The 22,904-nt window shown below is 41.9% G+C and overlaps 1 protein-coding gene across 4 annotated transcripts in view; it reads left to right on the forward strand.

Moving 5' to 3' along the window:
* The window catches only part of adamts17 (ADAM metallopeptidase with thrombospondin type 1 motif, 17), a 135,412-nt gene extending 118,562 nt beyond the window's left edge, over window positions 1–16,850 (forward strand). For all 4 annotated transcript variants that reach the window (XM_056378470.1, XM_056378463.1, XM_056378480.1 and 1 more), the window contains 5 exons: window positions 2,243–2,378; window positions 4,574–4,778; window positions 5,972–6,124; window positions 11,055–11,232; window positions 13,484–16,850. In XM_056378470.1, the coding sequence (XP_056234445.1) occupies window positions 2,243–2,378; window positions 4,574–4,778; window positions 5,972–6,124; window positions 11,055–11,232; window positions 13,484–13,635 (824 nt within the window). In that variant the 3' untranslated portion in view covers window positions 13,636–16,850. The remainder of the gene's footprint in view (window positions 1–2,242; window positions 2,379–4,573; window positions 4,779–5,971; window positions 6,125–11,054; window positions 11,233–13,483) is intronic.
* The last annotated feature ends 6,054 nt before the right edge of the window (window positions 16,851–22,904 follow it).

A 22,904-nucleotide genomic window follows, 5' to 3' on the forward strand; every position in this document is an offset into this window, starting at 1 on the left:
CCTAATTTAAAAAAAAAAAGAAATCCATTTCTGTGAGCAAAATGACCTCGTTAATGAGAAAGCCCAGAGGAAAGTGGGCAGGCCGGTAGAAGCGGGGCAGGAAGGTGACACTAACTCAGTGGTATGCACCTCGAAGTGGAGCGGCTGCATTAGCAGAAGACCGAAGCAACTTCCACTCCTGTCAGCGGAGAACAGGCAACTGAGGCAGCAGTCTGCACAGGCTCACCACAACTGCACTGAATTAGACGAGGAAAACAAAACCTGATGGATTCCCTGATGAATTCCCTTAATACCACCTTCGTATGGTGTGTACATGCCGGTGTAGTGCCTTTGAGATGAGACGAAACAGGCGATTTGCAGCATGGTGCATGTGCAGTCAAGAAAAACCTGCAACTGTATCCAGCCTTTTCTGGGGGACAGGTGTATGTAATAACTAAGCCCTAAGTATATGTGTCAATAAGTAATGATGTCAATAAAATTTGTGACCACATCATGTATAAAATTCTAGGTTTAGGACTATTTGTGGGTTTAACCGTCCAGGTAATCCAAGAAGATCAGTGTCGGATCAGGTTTTGGCTTTGGTCTCTTAAAGCTCATATATTTCTAGTAGTTAAAAGGGCACATAACTAAAATAGAGGAATGAAGGTTGATTTGAGGAGAAGCTGCTGTGGGTGAACGGTGAAGACATGTCTGGAGTGTGGGGGGTGGGGGTGGGGGGGGGGGGGGGGGTGGATCACAGGGCGTTTGGACAAAGAGAAAGACCTGTGGAGAGCTAGTTACTAATCCAATCCTATGATCTACACTGTATTAGACAGAGCAGGCTTCCCTCTGTGGACACACACACACACACACACACACACACACACACACACACACACAGAGAGAGAGAGCACAGGGCAATGCTAACTCTTGCTGATTTCCTGAGCAGCTCTCTTATCCTCTTACTGATGTAATATTGGCATCCAGTGCTCAAAACATTTCAATTTGCGAGGTCAGGTGCTTCTGGATTAATCAGCAAAGCAGCGAGGGGGAACAACCACCACCGCTCAACACATTTTTAATGGTGCATTAGAATGTATCTGTTTGCTTGAGATCCCATGTAGATGAATGATTTGACTTGGAGAGCACGCATCACCGATCCGGTTCCGTAAAGACACAACTGAGTGAACAGGGGAACAAGTGCTGCAGTGGTTGTGGTTAGGTCAGTCTCTGCAAGGAACAAAACACCACACTGAACATCCAACAATCCCAGACACTGAGTTCAAAATCAATTCTCAATTAAGAACCAACTTACAAGGTATTCGTTTTTTCTCACTCCTCTTACATCTTTGGAACCATCCATCCATTAGCTACATACATTAGCTTATCCTTTAGCGGGGGCTGAGGGCCAATCGCAGCTGATATTGGATGAGAGGTGGGTTTACACCCCGGACAGGTCGCCAGTCCATCATGTTTCTGGACTGTGGGAGGAAACAGGTGCAGCCACCCCCCACAGTGCACTGGGTGGATGTGCCCTTGTCTGCACAAACGTGACACAGTGAAGTCTGGTGTATCAGTTAACTGTCTCTTAAAGCAGTAGTTTGATAGATAATGCAAACAGCAGAAGTGAAAGGCTCTAGCCATTTTGATATTATTCTTCTTTGCACGGTGAATCTGCAGATCCAAACATTACCATCCCTGTGTGTAATTTGATTTTACTTTATTATTAAAATTTATCAGGCTAATTGGCCTATTATCTTATACAAAGTCACATCTTATCTTCCTGCTTTTAGGACCGACTTAAATTACAGTTTTGTCCACACTGTAGATTCTTCTGTTCAGACATGATGGTAGTAAATGGATCAATTCTACATCTGGATGATTTATTAGAATGATTTCATTGTGTTCTTTATTTCCTGTATATCGATTGAATTTGCACTAAAGTGTGTAAAGTGTATATCAGTGTGTATCAGTGTGTATCAGTGTGTATCAGTTTGTATCAGTGTGTGTCTATCAGTGCGTATCAGTGTGTGTAGTATGTTCCAAACACTCATAGTTTTACAACAATATTCCAAAAAATCTAAATACACAGTTGTTTGCTCAGAGTTAGCTAAACAGACACAAAGAGATTGTTGGTTGGAGCATCTGTTCTGTTTCATCAGCAAGGATCAGAGTTTATCTCAACTGTCTGAAGTGGTTTGTGTTTCTTGAAGCATCCTTTTTTTTTTAACTGGCGTGTTTTGGTGTGTTTGTGTGTGTGCAGGTGAGCGGAGGACAGTGGTTTCCTGTATGAGGATAGCCAATAAAACCATGGAGGTGGTCAACGACAGCTACTGTCAGCTGGAGAACCGACCACAGCCCCAAGTACGACTCTGCAACTCGCACCCCTGCCAGTACAGGTGAGGCACGCACACACACACACACACACACACACAAACACACACACACACTCACACACTCACACGCACGCACACACACACACACACACTCACACACACACACACACTCACACACACACACACACACACACACACACATACACACTCACACACACACACACATACACACTCACACACACACACACACTCACACACACACAGACTCACACACACATAGACACTCACACACTCACACACACACATACACACTCACACACACACACACACACTCACAGACTCACACACACTCACACACACGCACGCACACACACACTCACACACACTCACACACACACACACACACACACGCTCACACACGCACACACACACACTCGCACACACACACGCACACACACGCTCACACACTCACACACACTCACACACACACACACACAAGCACACACACACACTCACACACGCACACACACACACACATGCACACACACACACACCCACACACACTTACTTTCTTATCAATACACCGTGGTAGATACAGATAAATGATTAGTAATTTAACCCTGCTCACATGGATCACTGAACATGTCTGTGCTACAATCTGGGGACACACTGACAGAGCTTAGTAAACACTGTCAAATGTCAGCTCATGCATTTTCATTGACCTGACCTCTGTCCGTTACCTGAAGCTTCTCTTCAGTTGCTTTTTCTTCTGTTGTGTTTAGTTATTCAGTTTCAAGAGTATTCATGATGGTTTGATGTGTTGTGTCGAACTGTTCAGTCTCTTTTACTCTTCTACATAAACCATCGCTGTACTTTGGTACTTTATTTTAAATTGTGCTCTGTAAAACTACGTCCACACTGAAATTTATAAAGTCTTCTTTGTCCGTCTGTATCAGCCCTCAGCCCAACGTCATTATATGTTATTACCCAAAAATGGAGCTTCTTTTAAAGCAGCTTCCAGAGCGCGGAGGAATCCTGAGTCTGCACGGTTTTATATGTGAATTTGTTGTAGCTTCCGCAGCTTTACAGCTTGCTGCATATGCCATGTTTCATGAGGCTCCAGCTGTGTCTGTGATGCTGAACCTCTAACCTGCTCCGGAGCAGGTTAACTTCAGAGGGTTAGATCAAAACCTGTCAACAGCCGAACTACTGACCAATCAAATCACTGGAAAAACTGAGTCACCATTCCTACAGGATCCTGACAGGGACAAAAGAGTTTACAATAAAGTGATCGATAATAACGAGCAGTAGATGTAAAATATAAATCAGTGGAATAGTTTTCCTGAGTTTACCTCACTAAATAATTGAACAGATATTCTTTAATCCGACAGGATTCCTGACAGTGATGAAGCTTTTACTCTCTTCTTCATCACTGCAGCTCAGAACAACATGAGGAGACTCTGAGACCACAACTGGAAATAAAAACCAAACCTCTGATGTCTTTGATTAGAACAATGATCCACATACTGCTAATTATTTCCACAATTATAAATGTTCAGTCAGACTGACTCATCAGATTGAACTATCCTCCTCTCCTCTTTTCTTTCTCTCCTCTCTGCAGCAGAAACAGTCTGACATTAACTTTAACAGTTTTATCTACATCTCATGTTCATATGTTTGATCATCATCAGGCAAAAGAGCAAAAATACTCAAACGTAATGATAATTCATGCACTTAATTACAATATATTTTAGTCAGACTTTACAAATTATATTTAGACATTGAAATAATATATTTCTTTATTCCAGTCATGTGATCATTTAATCACATTTCACCTTGTTGAGTGTCACTTTTGGACGTTGCTTTAACCAAAATTACCGGCAGGTTTCAGTGTTTCTTCTCAAATCATATTTAATACTTCATTCGTGGTTCAGACGATGTTGGTTTATAATGAACAACTCCGCCTCGTTCACATGAACGCACTCGTAGCCTGATAGGTAAACCCAGGGTTAACTGAGCCAGTTGATAACCAGCTTCTTAGTACAGGTTATCCAGGACGGTCAATGTTAGGTTTAGTTAACCCAGACAACTAAAAGTTATCCTGGGTTTGTTGAACTTGCTTCGTAGTACAGGCCTCTGGTGTCATTAATCTTTTAAAGCTTCATCACTGCAGAGGAGACGTAATCTAAGACTCAATCATCTCCCCACTCAGAAACAAAGCGAATGGACTGTGAACCGTCTCTTGGTGTTTTTCACAGGTGGGTGACAGGTGAGTGGGGATCCTGCTCCGTCACATGTGGTAAAGGTCTTCAGCAGAGGGAAGTGGTTTGTGTTTACCACCTGCAGAACGGCTCGCTCATCCACACCAGAGACCTGTACTGCCAAGGAGGAAAACCTCCTGTCCTGCAGGGCTGCGAGGGCCGCCTCTGCCTCACTGTGTGGGAGGCTTCAGAGTGGTCCAAGGTATCTCACACACACACACACACACACACACACACACGTGAAAACACTGATGGCCCTGGTTTTTGTTTGCCATTGATGACTGATCTTAGAGAGCGTTTTTAAAATGTTGTAACATATTTTCCAGTGAGACCATAAGATACAATTCAATAAGTAACAACAATAAAAACTTGAAGCTCACATCTGCAGAAGCTCTGAGTCCTCTGCGTAGGTAGAAGGTGGGATGCACTCGTTAATGTACAATTGTTACTTCAATCAAAATGCTTTTGGGAATGATGTGCTTGATTGAGGAAATAGTTTATGGTTGTAGAAACAACCTTGCAAAGTTATGTTATTAAATTATAGTTTTTGAGATTTTCTTTTTTTTCACACTTTTTCTTTTTCTTTTTATTGATTTATTTCACAAGAACCAAAACACACAACCAAATACAAAAGAAAATAACATTGGAGTTGTCTGGACATATTTCAATATTAATACAACTATTTTAATTACAACACAATTACAGTTATAACATTTTACATACAACCTTATCTTTGTGCTTTTTTTGGGGGTTATTCTGGGTGATTCTTCCAACAGAATTCCCTCCATACTACTGAGATTGTGGATGAACATTGTGTGTCACACATTTCATAGCACTCTTCCTCTGGAGAATCTTTAACTCAAGATATGAGATTTTTACCTGACGTCACTGACCACCATGTGGGAATTATTCAAATTTGATCAGTGTTTTACCAAATGAGTTGAATTCAGAGCCTGAAAAAACTCTCCTCTTTGCATATGTAAGATTGTTTCCCTGTAAGTTACATATTCCTTCACTGTTATAAACAGAACAAGCGATGTTTCCTCCTCTCAGCGACAGAGCAGTATAAATGCCCAACATTAAATTAACAGCACCCATGTTTGTCACAGTAAGGTCACAATAAAATCAAAAAGTCTTTTGTAAAAAAAATCGTGAACCAGTACTGAGGTTTGGCTCTTTCATGTGTTTTTGGGAAACAGTGGTACAGAGGAAGAAGCCACGTGAGGATGTCCTGTCAGCAGGATAAATTCTTCTTATGTTCATTTTCATCTCTTCAGGGAAATCGGTGATAGTTAAAAAAGATAAAACTAACCCGCTTTATTTTTTTTTAAATAACTAATTTAACCCTCATTCGTTTACACTGTCCTGTTTTCTCTCTATTCTCACTTCCTGCAGTGTTCCTCAGACTGTGGTCAAGGCGTCCGCAGACGGGTGGTGTCGTGCACAAACCCTCAGGGTCTGTGTGATCCTCTGTCCCAGCCCACTCAAGAGGAGCCCTGTGAGGACCACTCCAGATGTTATGAATGGAAGACTGGAGACTGGTCCAAGGTACAGATGTTTCCAAACCCCATGGCTCATGTACAGTATGGTTCGGACAGAGTTGGATGAGGAGAGGATTAGTTATCGTTTCCATGAAAACTCATTCATTCACTCATTCATTCTCTAATTTGGGAAACAAACAAGTCATGAGCGTGATTCATTTCTTGCAATATTTAGGCAGGATATAATCTTCCTATAAAACACTGTTGGATTCTGTTCCTATCGGCTTCAGCTACAGGACGACGATCAGACAGGTTGTTAAAACACCAGCAGTTTATCACGATTATACGAACAGTACAGTTGGTACAGTAGGTGAAAGTTGCAGGAGCTGTGATGGACAGTTTGGGTAATAATTTGAATAATATTTGCTTTGTTTGGCTAAGCTGCAGGTTTGTTTCCAACCTGTCTGATAATATTCACCATCAGAGTTATTGTAGAGATTTGAGTTTGACACATGCCAACCAGCCATCCACCCCCCCCACCCCCCCGATTAACAAGCAAAATTATTTAATTTATTAGAATATAAAAAGTACACTAGGTTTTTAATGATTTCTTTTTGTATTTATTCAATAAGAATGTAATTATGACTGAGAAGAAGATGTCTCACTAGGTTTTGTATGAACTAAAGAAACACTCACTGGTGGTTGGACAGTAGTGTTAGAGTGGAGCTTCTTCCCTCACAAACTATCTGTGATAAGTGAGAGGAGTCTCTCTCTCCACTGACTGAGGTCGGTGCCATCAGAGAGGGACAGGACAACTAACGCTTTGCCGTGCGCTGCGTCTTCTTCAGAGTCAAACAACAGTGGCAAAGATTTGATAAGATCTAAATAACCTCCTCCAGGTAGAGACCAGTCTCTTATTGGTCAACAGGGGTGGGAGGATATCCGTCTGTGGGGCCAATGTCACTCGAAAGCGACGCTCAGCAGCGAGCTAAGATGAGAAGCTGCAGCTGATGTTTTCTACACTGCTTTGCTAACGAGCTCAGTGAACCTGTGCATCTTTCCGACCTCAGTGTCTGAACTCGGTCAGTCACCTCCGCCCCCAATGAAGCTCCGCTTCGAGCTCAGCCAGCGGGCCACAGCAGGACCGCACCTCTGCGGAGGTGTGTATTTATGACCTCATAACATTTCATAAGATTCAGAAGCAGCAGCAGTAATGATAATAAAACGCATGTAGCAGAAAGACTGTGGCTGGACTGACACCTGCCATTGACTCCCATGTCTTCTTGCGTTGAATAAGAGAAATCAGATTTTCTTTACTCCAGTTTATGTGACTATGTTAAGATACAATCTGTAGTCTTTACACCTACAGTATTCAATTCTGGCAGGCACTTATGGTATTCCAAAGCCTTTAGTTATCTAAATACCTAAAGACTGTAAGTGGTTGAGAGTCCTGCTCCACTGAGCATCAGCTCTGCGTAACTCAGTTATTTATTCTGCCAATTCGAGAATTCTTTTCTTAGTATCAGTTTCAGCTGCCAAAAGACTTTATAAACTGAAACCAGCCTGATGACTGGTCCAGATGTTCTTGCTCTTTACTCACAGAATCCCTCTGTAGCGCTGAAAAGTAACGATTCCTCAGGCAAACAGGGAAACGACCTTCCACTCAGCAGTCGTGAAAGAACATCTTCCAACGGGGCATCATCTAAGTATAAATGAAGGAATCTCTGTCTTTTTTGTCTTTTAATTTTCTCCATAACCGCTCATTCAATCGACTTCAAACTTGGTGGTTGTGTTGCTGAGGACGCAAGGAAGTGCAGCTTTGACTGTGAAGTTGTTTGGATGAGCAGTTGTCAGGAGATATAAAAACAGAAGCATTTAATGACAGTTGTTGAGACGCATCCACGTAACCAGGGTCATTTATTACAGCAATGGCGCAGAGATGGCTGCGCCTGGTTAAAGCTACAAGCTGCAGCTGCAAAAGCTGCACAGGATCATCTGAAGTGTGTTTTAGACAGAAACTGGAAACAGCTTCTCACAGCAGCTCTGCACAGAGCAGAAGCAAAAGCATACCAGAGTACTTTGTTTAAGACGCAGCAACAACAAGACAGCACCGGACTGTTTACTTTTTGTCCCCGCCTGATATACAGAAATATACAACAGGTGGGACAGGTAATGTATGCAACACTGCTGTCATGGTAACGTAACGTTACCCCACGCATCATCTAACACTGTTATTCAGCCACTGTGTATTTTCTGTCTTTACTGGTCATGTATGAGCCTAAACTCACTCTAGTTCCTAATATTTTCCTTGCTGATGCAAAAATACATTTAGCAGTGATTTTCTTTAATGCATATGACTCCACAGATGAAATGAAGCCAATGTCAGGCACATTTTAAGGTTGAAGTCAAGTTCTTCAGTAAAATCACTGATTCTCCAGTTCAGGGAAAGGGATGCTATGACACATAGTGATTAAATGAATCTAGCCACTTTATTAGGTACACCTAGATAAAACTAACACAGTGTAATATAACAGGCCTGCAGTAAATCCTCCTGAATGAGGATCATAATGTTCAGTTTTTATTGAATCTGTTTCAGAGGATGTTGATTTATTTTAATGGTCGTTTTGGAGGCAGTAATTTATGAAGCTGTTGACCTGTACTGGGTTATACTGAGAGGTGTGCCTAATATTTTGTCAATCTTAATTCATATAAATGAGACGGACAAAATATTATGCAAGTGAGTGTATGTGTCACAGCAATTCTTTTGAATGATTATTATTATTATTATCATAACACTGCAGTGACATGGAAATGAGATGATGATGATGAAAAGATAAATTAAATCTTTATTAATTACATAACAAGCAGGTTTTGAACAGGCACTAGTTGGAGCTAATGGGGCTGTATGCTATGGAATGTGCTGAATGAGTTCATTTATAATATTAAACATCCAAGCACATCTCTCAGTAGATTCAAACATGTGATAATCAGTTCCAGGATCAGTTGTTTGACCCTCAGCCTCCCCTGTCCATCAGACTGCTGTGGTTCCAGTTGTGCTGCTCTTCATCATCACTTCTTTGCGTCTGTCCAACAGCTAAACTCATCCGAGCGTGTAATCACAGTCTAATCACTTATGTTGATTCAGTTGCGTCAGTTCACTAATAGAAACCGTTTGATGAAATCCTCATGGCTGTTCGCTTCCACTTCTTAAACAGAAATCCTTTAATTATACAAAATTACAAGTGACTCAGACTGTGGCTGTTACAATATATCCTGTTCAAGCTCCACACACAGTGGAAATACCATTAAACATTTCTGAGCAGGTGTGTGTGTGTGTGCGTGCATGCGTGTGTGTATGTGTGTGTGAGAAAGTCATTAAATTGAAATAATGAAATGCGTAAGGTGCATTTACATTTACACAGTTTTCCTTCAGACATGAGGCCACACCTACAGTAGAACAATTTGGCTGCCAATTAAGAAAATATTCAGATTGTAGGTTAATGTAGTGAATTGGTGGTCAAAGTGTGTGTGAAAACTCAACCATGAAAATGAAAGTTACGGGTGTTTTAAAGCTTCAGATGAAAATGAAGCCAGCAGATACATCCTCTCTCCAGCTGATCACGTTGCATCAGTGTCAGGAGCCGCAGCCTCCCAGTTAAACTTCAGCTCATATATCAATAATTAAAGTTGATCAAGTTAATAGTTTTGAACCAGGAGCTTTAACATGTGGATCAAGAAGCTTTTGATAAATAAGTTGTAGCAGCTCTGCCTCCTATTTAAATTTGTCAGCTACATATTTAGACATTCCTAACAGCTACATGCACAAATTGACAGATGAACACACAAAATGTATTTTAATGATGTACGCACAAGTGTGCTGAGTGAAGGTGCAGTAATGATACAGTACACTACATCTCTTCCTGCTCTCGGAACAAGCCAGTGAGACGGATAGAGCACAAGGCACACAGCCGTTTTATTTTTTTTAATGGTTGCAAGGATGACTGTTCGCTCCGTGCACCAGATAAAAATGATTAAAGAAACAGCTTCATGCTTCAGTTTCCTCCTGGGACCAACCCACCGTGGCCTGACATCTATATACACAGAGTCTGTGATATCAAACCGCTGTTCAGGGTGCACAGAGAATCGTTACGTGGTGTCATCTCTGTCTTTATCAGGGACAGTAGACCCTGTGCTCCCTTTTCTATGATATTTCATCAGCAGTAAGAACACGAATGTCTCATCCACACATGGGCTGTGTGCCAATTCTGATTTAGTGGCCACAGAAATTAGAATCTCATCTCTCTCTCAACTCATTCATACGAGTGCAGTCAGCCAGAGGTAGACAATCACGGCAGGGAAGCCGTTAGACTGCACCATCCTTCCCCCGGCTGGAAAGAGATTTCTATTTTGTTTACAGGTGCTTTCATTGGAACAAGTTGGCTGCCATGTTTGTATATATGATTCGGTGCAGCTTCATTTTACACGAGCAAAGTTTTCAACAACGTTAGCTGTGTAACAAGGTTATGAGGAAAAGGGCTTTCCCAACAGTGGCAGGTGTAGACTCAGTAATTGCCTGTATGTAGACTTGCTAATGCAAATGCAAACCTCCTTCCACCTTCCATATGTCTGAAGGTTTAGAAAACATTGTAAAAAAAAAAAAAAAAAATAAGAATGGTAATAATTTACATTTCTTCATGCAGTTGTATTGTGGCCAGCCAGGGTCTTTCTGTGTGCAGTTTGCATGTCCTACCTGCTCCAGTTTACAGGTTAGGGTAACTGATGACCCCAAATCTTTCTCTGTGTTCAGCCCTGTGATAGACTGGTGACCTGTCTAGTCTATCTCATTTCTTCCACTTGTACAAAAACAGAGGTAAAAATGATGATTTGTGGTTTCAGGGGGATTTACAGGCACATCCAAATTGAGATGGGATGAAAACCATCTGTGTTGACTTACAACCCCCAACTGACACCTTTCAACCTTTCGTCTGCTGTTTCAGTGTTCTTCATCCTGTGGGAAGGGCCTGCAGTCTCGAGTGGTCCAGTGTATGCACAAAGTGACTGGTCGTCACGGTAACGACTGCCCAGTGACACTGAGACCACCGACCTACCGACCCTGTCACCATGGGGCCTGCAACGAGAAAATCAATGTGAACACCATCACATCCCCCAGGCTAGGTGAGACCCTCGTACCAACTCAGGCTTACAGGTTTAAAGGTTAAACATCCCTTACTACAGCTCATAACCGAAGACCCCTGAGCCAACAGAGCATTCAGCAGCTACAGCTCTCATGGGGTTTTGAATTCACCTCCCAGGTCCATCTGAAAATAACAGTAACATCAGTGGAGGCTGCTGTGTAGCCTTCTCTTCCTCTCAAAGCTTCGCCCACTAACACTCTGGAAGGTTGCCGGTGCTCTGTGCAAACGGAAGGACATCATCTCTTTCAACTCTGAAGATTCTGTCGAGGGGCACTCGCCAGTACCGTTTGGAAAGGTGAAAGGTCATCAGCAAGGCTGCGTTTCTCAAGCGCTCAATCAACCCTCGGCGTAGCGTAGAGATAGAGAATTCAGCTTTGAAAATTAGACACAAAAAATCCCTCTTTCTTCGGAACCAGCACGACAGGGCTGCAGCACTCGCTGCGAGAAGGCTCAGCGACTCCTGTTGTCAGTATGGGGCGGGTCGTCCACTAATCAGAAGATATGTGGCTCGATCTGCGGCTCCTCCAGTCCACATGTCAAAGTGTCCTCGGGCAAGATACTGAACCTCAAATTGCTCCTGACGTATCATCGGTGTGTGTGGATGTGTGTGCATGGTAGAAAAGTGCTATATGTGTAGGGAAACATTTTGAGTGCTATATGGAAATGAGAGCATCTCCTCTACCTCTAGCTATAGTGAACGGCTGGAAGTCAGCAGGTGGTATCCCCGATGAGCTGCTGTCCCTGTGACAGCAGGTAAATCTTATGTTTAATGAGGTGTGTACAGCTTGGCTCTAGGTGAAGAGCTCTTCCTCTGGCACTGATCTGCTGTGAGATGACTAAGATCTGTGAACACTGCAGCCTCAGTTTAAGAGGGAAAGTACAGCTCATTAAGCTCCTTCCTCATCAACAGCTTTGCTTGGATTTTGTACACATAGCAATGGAAGTGCAGACCATGACAACATATGATGTAGAGGATGAATAGAGGAGGACCGAGTACCAAAACCTGGGAGACGCCCTGGGACAGAGGAGCAGTGGAGGAAGTGCAGTTGTTGGTGTCTGTAAGTGTATGACCTGAGCCAGGAGAGGGCAGTACCGGTGATGTTGAGGGAGGATTCAAGGCAGGAGAAGAGAATGGTGTGGTTGAGCGTACCAAAAGTTGCAGAGAGGTTGAGGAGGGGGTGAGTGAGGTGGTCAGGTTGCTAGATGGTCTCAATTTTTTTAAACAAGACTCGGTCAAAACCTTGTACATGGTTAGACCGCGTGGTACGAACGATGGGCAGCCAGGAAGGTTTCAGTCAGTTCTGCTTCTTTGGGATTTTGTTCTTTGATCCCGCTGGGACACTCAGGGTTATACTCCATGATGATTCAGTGATTTGATGAAGAGCCTTCTCATCATAAGGCCGCTGACAGACACAAGCAATTATATTGCAGGTGATTAGACAGTGTCCCTGCCCTCACCCTCACTCCATGGCAGCACACTGGGGCTTTATCACCCAAAGAACCTCATCAGACTGGAATGTTGTCCTCCATTATCCAACAGCAACAGATCAGCAACAGCCTTCTCTTAAATAGTTGGGATGTCAGGCGGGTCTGTTGTAGGCTCTGTCGACGGGGGCCGGGGCGGCTGCTGCACTTTCCAACAGCTGACAGTCCTGCTGCACCTCCTACTGGAGCTGGGCACTCCTCTCCTCCTGTTGCTACATCAGACATTGCAGAAGGCTGGGCGAGCCATACTTCCATACTCATGAGGTCGACTGCTCCACCCTGCTGGTCAAAGACATCTCCGACCTCTTCACACTTAAAGCCTGTTGTTTCTGGTGGACATGTTCTTCACTGCTTCCTACCGGCCTGAAACCCTCCTGCTGCTGCCAAACGTGGGGAAAGCTGTGCAGAGTGACCTGGAAGAGGTTCAGGACGCAGACCAGAGTCCACAAAAGGGATTTGGTTACGAGTGCCACCATGATATAAAAAATACTTAAGAAATAAGAAATAAGAAATTAAAAAAAAAAACAGTTGACTTTATTTAATTACAGAAAACGCAACTCACAGCAACATAACACTACTGTATATAATAATAATGCTAAACACAAACAAACCCAGGATGGTGTGGAAGGTAATTACAAATTACAAACAACATATTTCATTGTTTGGTTTGGAGGACTTAATAATTAATGTGGCACGTCGCCTGTGAGTCCTGACCCCGCTGACTCTCTCCTGTCCCCCCTCCCCAGCTGCTCTGACCTACAAATGCATGGGGGACCAGTGGACGGTGTACTGTCGTGTGATCCGGGAGAAGAACCTCTGTCAGGACATGAGGTGGTACCAGCGCTGCTGTGAAACCTGTAGGGACTTTTATGCCAAGAAAATACTGCACAAGAGCTAATGACCAAATCAAATCTACTTTCCTCCGAATAGCGCTCCATTTTGTAAATGTTTTTAATATTGTTAAATAAGAAAACAATTTCTATTATTGATGGAACTTTTTGTATTTAAAAAAAAGAAAATGGCAAGTACACATAAGTGTACATTTGAAATGGGCTCATAAGCTTCTAGTTTTGATGAAGACTTGAAAATGTCCAATATTTCTTTTGCTGTACACCAAAACAAAAAAAAGTGGAGGAGCCTTTGGAAAGCCAGTCCAGGTGGCTTTATTGCACAGAATGGTTGAAAATAAGTGCTTGATTTTTGAAGTATACTTTTTCTGGCAGGTCTATCAGATAACATGGGAGTTAGCCAGAGCTTTCCCCTCCCCTCTCTTCTTTAATTATGCTCTCCTATGTATTGTTTTACCTGTTGTACTGTATTATAGCTAAGTGTTGCAATTTCAAATAACTAGTACATAAGTTTATATATAGGTAAACTTATGATACTTAAGTATTAATTAAGTATACTGTAATTCTGTAGGAGCCATGGAAATATACTGTAGGATTACAGTGAATCAACCCAGCTAATGATAGGAGACCCACTGATCCGCTGGCCTGTTTGAGGGCCATGGATAGCCCATGTAGCAGAACATGGCGTATGGTGCTTGGTGGTGTTTTATTTTTCTTTCAGTTACAGTCCAGCTGATGGATTTAACCATTTCTTGCCAACAATGTTACTCTGTTTACCACTTAGATCAACTGTGCACCTCAGTGCTATCATTTTCTTTTTCCCCGTACTAGTTGTTTGGCTTGTAAGTAGGTGGGGTTCATTGGCTGTTTCAGTGCTGGTCATCCTGAGTGGGTGTGGTTTAGCTTGCTAAACCATGAACACGTGGGTTTCCACTGCGGCCTCACAGCAGGGAGGTCGGAGCAGTCGCATTAGACAATCCAACTTCATTTGAAGTGAACCGAGGCCTTGAAAGACGAACTCTTATGACATCGCTGGTGCACACAAAACACAAAGTTCATGTCAACAATTACACAAACAAATCAAATCTAAACCTTTAAATTCTTGGCTGTTTTTTTTTTCTGGCAGTGAGATTATTTTGGCCACGTTACATTTCACCATCATATCTGACAGAGACCCCATTTACACCTTTCATTTCAAGTGTCTCGTATCTGCATAAAATCCAGACATTATTTGAAACACTTTTATACTTAGGCACATATATGGATCTCCATTGGCCAGATCACCACTCTGATTAAAACTGGTCTTGGGTTTGTAGGCTACTTGCAAGTCAGGGTCACCTCTGCTCCAGTCCAGGGGACTGGAAGCTGTTTGGTGACTGACAAAAACATCAGAGGAAGAAGAACTTCTGCACTTTAGCAGTTTACTGGCAAAAATAACATTCAAGCTTGCTAACAACTATCCACCAATTAACACAAGCATTAGGATGACTCGTTTTATCATCTTGTCAGCCTTAATTCATTCATCTCCCTCACCCATACATGTCACTGCTCTCTCACACTAACACTTGCTTTTTCTCCTGCGATATACATTTACCCCACAGTCCACCTGCAGTATTACAGCTGGTAATGATAACATGGGGCTCTGTATAGGTAGTTACTTTCCCTTGGAAGTCAGTGTGATTGATGTCAAATCATTGATTATTATTGAATTCCCAGTTCCCAGTTCACATGCACTGTGTACAGACATTTCCTTCTGCCTGTGCAAATGAGAGAGATGAATCAGATCCTCATATTAAATCTACCTGGAGGTGGTCACACGTTGAGGCAGGTTCTCAGGCAGGTGTAAATGACATCTGCACAGTGTGACCGCAGCCTCAAAGAGCAGCTTATCAGTAGCTGTTTATCTTTTTTTTTTTTTTTTATTAATAACCTCTCACCTTGTCACTAATTTGGTTTGGCTCATTGGCTTAGGCACAGTCTCAGAGCTTTTAGATTTGCATGTAGTGCAGATGCAGATGCACATCATAATAAAATGGGCGATTCCTACCAGTTCTTTGTTAAATGAGAAATGCTACGAAGGCCATCAGCAGCAGGAACTACTTATTGCACCTGCAGGGTCTAGTTTTTGATGCTCCTTATTCAGATGCTAATTGGCCTTTGGTGTTTGTCACCATGTTTGTTGACAGATACACCAGCTCTGCCTGCTCTATTTGCATATTGAGATCTGATCAGATTACAGACAGAGTAAAGATAAGAAGAACACTTATTTGCAGCATGTGTAAATACAGAGGCCCATGATAAGATGACATTATTCACATATAGATTCAGGTCACCTGTTCATACCAGGTGGAAATAGGGTCTGAGAGCAAGAGCTTCTTCATTTTTCACTGCTTTAAATGCTGTTTTTAGAAGCTTTCCCAGCTGACAGTAAATGTTGGGAGGAAAACTGCTTATTATCTTTAAGACATTCAATATTAATATCAACATTAAATATGTCTCACCAGCAGCTGCTGTTCAAAAATATCATCATTGCCTTATCAGCCCTTTTCAAATAGTAATGGAGCTCACATTCATCTGTGTGTGCGTGTGTGTGTGTATGTATGTATGTGTATGTGTATGTGTGTGTCTCTGTGTGTGTCTGTCTGTGTGTGTGTGTGTGTGTGTGTGTGTGTGTGTGTTAGTTAACACAAAAGGCCTCAGTCTTCTCCAAGGGGTTGAATGGTGCTATCTTATGACCTGTTTCACTATTGTGGAATTCAGCTTATTGTCAATGATGGTCCTGTTGTCATTGTTAACAGTTATCTGTTTTGTATGTTGTAGGGTTATTTAACAACATTGGCTTTTATTGATGAGTTTTTTTTTTTTTTTTGGCTGATATAGTGAGAATATGCTTAATTATTCCTGTACTGTACTTTTTTAGTTGCAGTATGTTTGGTACATAAACTGCCACTACATGTATTTTATGGTGCTGATTTGGAAGTGAGTAAATAATCTGTTTATACAGGGATTTAACCATTTGTCCTGTGTTGTTCTGTGTAGTCACTATATTTTGTACTGTCATCCACTTTGTGTCCAATACTCATCAGACCGTTCTGAGCAAGAACCTGAATGATTTGATCAAATTTTATTCTATTTCAAATCTACTGTAAAGTGATTTTCTTTTATTTTGTTAAATAATAAATAATGTGATTTTACATGGAAATACACACCTGTATGACCTACTATTAAGGTATGTGGATTTACCATTAAACCAGAATGCAGACTGCTCTCTTCCTCTTCCTGTCCTCACAGCATACTCCCATACACTGCAGTCCTATATAAACAATTAATAAATGCTACAAATCACTACAACATAAGAGAGATAAGGGCATTTTCGAGTAACTTAACACTTGATTAACCAATACTGTGTGGCAGGCCACATGCAGTATATTTTAACAGACAAGCTACGGGCCATTTAAAATCAGTCTGACCTGTGGGCCGGACTGTGGACAAGCCTGGTTAACAGCAACTGGAGCAAATGACAAAGACAAATGATGAAGAAAACCACTCTATTTATCAGATCAGCAAAAACTCAATCGTCCATCCTCCACAGTTCGGTCTATTGTCAACAAGTTCAAAGATGGAGGACCTGTGACTGAGAACAGAAGGTGTGCAAGCAGAAGCAGAAAGAGCAGCAGCAGACTGGACTGTATGTTTGTGGCTAGAAACAAGAAAAGCCAGTGAGAAACAGCAGCAAGGAACACTTCAGAGATCAATGAGATTTATCACATACAACTCAGTCCACAGACCGTTCGAACAGGATCAGTGAGCACTGGTACAGAGGTAGAGTGACATGGTGGAAACCACTCATAAACTCAAAGAATAAGACAGCTGGCATTAAATTTACAAAAGAACATGCACAGAAACAAACGTTTTTCTAATATGAAACACTAGAATACATCTGAGTTTTTTTTAAACTAAATATGTTAAATGATACGTTACTCTAACTTATAAATTAACAGGAGCAAAATTCCAAGTTGGTTAAGTCTGTTGTAAGTTGAGTCTACACTTGAGAAATCAAGTTAAATAGCTTAATAACTGTGACACAGGTCCGTGTATGAGAAATCTGAAGTAAAATGAAATTTATCGTGAAGAAGAGGAACAGACTTCAGCACTTAGACCCCGGCAGGAAGTGGGTCACCATGGGAAGCAGTACGGTGCTTCCTATTAGAGGAGACTTCCCCCAGGGCCAAGACACTGGTGGTGGTGGTGGTGGTGATGAAGAGTGGAGCTGGAGGATGGGACCATCTTCATGAGAGGGAAACTTCTGATTGGATGGTTTGATTGGAGATTGTCAGGCGTCAATGGTTGAGGTGGTGAAGGAGGTGGAGTGGGACACAGATATCGCATGGTGCTGGATGACAGCAGAGAGAGAGAACACCTAAAGTTTGACAGCTAATGAGTGATTTCACTCTAATGGACACACCCTTACACACACACACACACACACACACCCCTGTAAGATGTTACTGTGTATTATTTGAGGACAAAGTCATATTGTTTATCAGCAGAATAACAAATCTGAGTCATCTCTCCGCAGCCAAGAACACACAGAGCAACAAATACTACTTTGAAAAATAATCCTCCCTGTCAGTAACCTGACTGTTTTCTATTAGATTTGTTATTTTCAGTGTTATGGTGTGTGTTAGTTCTGTGAACTGTGTTTAGATTCACAGCATGAAGATAGATCTGGGAGGACACTTGAGATTTTGAGGTTGATATTGGAAACTAGAACAGAAAACCTTTGAGCTTGCATAACTGCTGAGGTTACCTAGAGGACAAGAACACTGACTTTGTTTTGCAGAGTGGACTAGAAACAAACAATGAGCCTGGCAGTAATAGACCTGTCTCAGCATCATGAGAGAGAGAGAGAGAGAGAGAGAGAGAGAGTGTGTGTGTGCCCAGTGCTTTCAGTTAAAAACAGAGACAGTTGTGATAGCATGAATGAGATTAATGAATATTCTGTTGTTTGTTTTTGTGCGCTGTGCTCTCTTAAAAAAACAGCTGCAGATGAATCAGTCATCCCAGCCAAACGTAAAAGGAATCATTCAACACCGTCGCAGGGTGAGCTCACTCCACAGATGACACCTCACAGAATGTGTGAATGCTTTCAATCATGGCTGTGTATGTGCATGTGCCAGGTAAGCTACTTTGTGACAAGTAATTGAACAATATATACAGCTCCACTGCTTGATATCAAACAAATAACCACCCTTGGGATGATTACTTATCATGATTGGCCAGTGAGCCCAGTCCCAGCACATGCATGCACATAGCATGCTCTCATGCACACCCCGAATGACAGGTACACAGAGAGGGCCAGTAAAGAGACAGGAAGGGATGGTAAAGGATATATATGAAAATCAATATATGGCAGTCAACGTTGATATTGACCACAAAAAAATCACTGTGTGGGAAACAGTCGACAGAATGCAGGGTGCTGTCAGACTGATTCATCCAAAAAGAGCTTTTACAATCACATATGGGTTTGTTTACCCTTAACTTCTTAATGTCACTGGTCACACATAAACCCAGCTGTTCTGCAGTGAGTCAGCTGCTCAGCCTGTTGTTTTCCTAGCTTGTGACCACTTTAAAGAAAGCACCAAATAAATATTTGCCTTGTTAAACAAAAACTACGGTTAAAGAGAACAATTTGAATCAAGTCAAATCAAGTCAATTTTATTTGTATAGCGCTAATTCACAACATAAGTTATCTCAAGGCACTTTCTAAATAGAGCAGGTCTACACCTTCTCTTTATAATATCATTAACAGAGACCCAACAATTCCCACCAAGAGCAGCGCTGGGCGACAGTGACAAGGAAAGACTTTGTTTTTAAGAGGCAGAAACCTCAAGCAGAACAGGACTTAGGGTGGGGGGTCATCTGCCTCGGCTGGTTGGGTTGGGTTGGGAGAGAGAGAGAGAGAGAGAGCGAGAGAGAGTACAGAGGAAAATGACAAGAACGTGCAATGATAACAATATTAATAATAGTGATAGTAGCGGCAGTAACAGCATTAGTAATGTAATGCCAACTGTAGTGCTCCTACTGATAAAATTAATTATTATTATAATAATAAAAATGATTAGCTATAGTAAATTTTAGCAACTTTAGCAGCAGGTGTTAAACAGGATCATGGGGCAGTAGGTGGTTTGTAGTTGCAGATCCAGGTTCTACAGCTGCAGCTCTGGAGGCGAGAGGACCTGCGGAGAGTAACAGGGAGGAGATAGAGAAGGAGAAGGGAGAGAGAGAGGCAGAAAGCCTGGGCGCTTCATGTGCTTGAGGGAGAAAGTTTGCAGTGATCTCGTCGGCAGGACAACCTGGACTAGTGTACTGAGTTTACTGGTTTATTGAGACTGAGGCCCACCCACCGGTGGTAGGGTGGTAACAGGTACAAAGCCTGAGTTTGTAAAAGAATAAGAAGCTATTTGAAAGTTAAGGCATAAAAATACATTTTAAGTTTAGATTTGAAAGTCTGAACGGAGTCAGACAGTCTGATGTCAGCAGGGAGGTTGTTCCAGAGCAGAGGGGCCCAATAGGAAAAGGCTCTGCAGCCAGCAGACAGGAGCCCTAAATTCTGTGAACGGAGAGCAGAAGATGGAGTATAAGGTTTAAGTAGATCAGACAGGTATGAAGGAGCAAGTCCATTTAGAAACCTTATATGCCATCAAAAACACCTTAAAGTCTGATCTGATATGGACAGGAAGCCAGTGAAGGGAGGCTCAAATCAGTGTAATAAGGTCAGATTTTCTGGATTTAGTAACAATTTTAGCTGAGGCATTCTGAACCATTTGAGCATGTGGCAGGCCAAAAAGCAAAATGTTACAATAATCAAGTCGTGATGAAACAAAAGCATGAATTAAGATTTCACCATCAGTCTTAGACAGAAAAGACAATCCTAGCTATGTTATGTAGATGAAAAAAGGCAGTCTTGGCGATATCTTTAATGTGCTGATCAAAGGAGAGGGAAGAATCGAAAATGACACCCAGATTTCAGAGTCTGTCAGACTATGGGAAATCACACATTTATCAAGAGTTATTGTTACTTGATCCTACTGGTGTCTAAGTTGGGTCGGGCCAACGACCAGCATCTCAGTTTTGTCTGAATTTAGGAGCAAAAAGTTATGAGACATCCAGCTTTTCACAGCAGACAAACAGACCTCTAAATTCTTAATCTGAGAGGAATCATCAGCCTTTATAGGCACATATAGCTGAGTATCATCAGCATAACAATGGAAATTAATTCCATGACTGCAAATAATTTGACCAAGAGGTGAAATATAGAGAGAGAAAAGCAGAGGGCCAAGAACAGAGCCCTGGGGTACTCCATATTTCACTGTAGAGTATGTCAATATAGTGTTATTATAGGAGACATGCTGTGTTCTGGCAAATAAGTAGATGAGGGCCAAGCCAGAAAAACCAAATTTGCTTTCAAGGAGGTACTACAATGATCTATAGTATGAAAAGCTGCACTGAGAAACAGCAAGAGGAGCACAGAGGTGGAGTCCAAATCCATGGAGATCAAAAGATCATTTATTACTTTAGTGAACACTGTCTCAGTGGAGTGAAAGGCCCTGAAGGCAGACTGGAATGGATCAAAAAGATTGTTATTAGACAAATGAGACAAAAGCTCCTCTTCCCAGTACTTTATAAAAGAAAGGAAAAAAGGATCCTGGATCAAGGTATGGTTTTTTAAGTAAAGGTTTAAACACAGCAATCTTAAAGCTTCTGGGAACAGTGCCAGAAGCGAGTGATAAATTGATAATGTTCAGCACTGAAGGTCCCAAGAGGGAGAGCTTAGCCGGTAGAGGGTCCAGTAGACAGGTGGTGGGTTTAGAAGACAACACCAACTTAGACAGTGCTTCAAGAGACAGAGTCTCAAAATTTGTTACAGGAGAAGTTAAGAAGGCCTCAATGTAATGCTCTGCTGGTTCTGTAGATGCTGGAGAAGAAGAGGTGATTTTATGTCTAATCTCGTCTATTTTATTACTGAAAAATTCTAGAAAGTCATGGGCTATAAAGGGCGAGCAGCTAAGAGATGGCTGCTGCTGAGTGAGTTTAGCTACAGTGTCAAAAAGAAATCTACGATTGTGTTTATTGTTACTGATTAAATGAGAGAAGAAGGCCGCTCTAGCAGTGGAGAGAGCACGCTTGTATTTTAACACATACTTATGCAAATGAAAACAGAGTGCTTCAGATTTAGATTTGCACCATTGGTGCTCCAATCTCCTGCAGGCCTGCTTCAGGGCTCGTGTTTCTTCAGTAAACCACGGTGTAGACCTCTTTAACCGTCTGGTTTTAGTGGTGAGAGGAGCAACTGAGTCCAAGAGGCTAGACAGAGCTGTGTTTAATCTACTAGTATAATTTTTTGACGGTGTCAGTTGCTACAGTGAACGGAGCGAGGACCTCTGTTAGTTTCTCAGCAAGAGCAGCTACAGTTACTGGACCAATGTGTCGTGTAGTAAATACATTTGAGCTGGTAATGTGAGGACAGGGTAGTGTTGCTTCAAACTTGATAAAAAAAAGTGATCAGCGATTGCAAAAGTGACAGCAGAGACAGTCAGACTAGATACCTCAATTCCATGGGATAGCATGAAAACCAAAAGGGTCAGTAATTGCTTGAAAGGCTTTACTGACAGGATCCCAATCCTTATTCAAGTGAATATTAAAATCACCAATAATTAGAATGTCGTTGGTGTCTGTGACAAGACCTGAGATAAATTCACCAAATTCTTCTAAAAACTGTGAATAAGGGCCAGGTGGTCTGTAAAGTACCACAAGATGAAATGGTAATAATAGTCCGTCATCCTGGAGAGGGCTGATCTTAGCTGATGAAGCAGATTTCAATATAAGAGCCTCGAAAGAGTTAAAGGTCACTTACTGTTTTGTCGTTAACCTGAAATCTGAGGGGGGGAAGCCTCAATAATAGGAAGGATAACATTTGGTTTAAGCCATGTTCCACAGAGACCAATCATATCCAGCTTATGCTCAAGAATCAAGTCATTTATTAGTAATGCTTTACTGGACAGTGATCTAATGCTCAGGAAGCCAAATTTGAGGGTCCTGTTAAGGCTGGAGTTATTAGCAACAGGCTGATCAGTGAGGTTTCTGGTAGATGAAGCCTTAATAAGAATATGGCATCTTTTTATCTTATTTCTAAGGAAAAATTTAGAGGGCCTGTGCATGTGACAGTGTGAGGACACAGTAATGATTTTGTTTTGGAGAAATGTGTCAGATGCTTTGTGAGACACTTCAGTGCCACAGGTTATAGGAATGGTGGCCA

The sequence above is a fragment of the Seriola aureovittata genome, chromosome 1, assembly GCF_021018895.1.
Source record: "Seriola aureovittata isolate HTS-2021-v1 ecotype China chromosome 1, ASM2101889v1, whole genome shotgun sequence".
NCBI lineage: Eukaryota > Metazoa > Chordata > Actinopteri > Carangiformes > Carangidae > Seriola > Seriola aureovittata.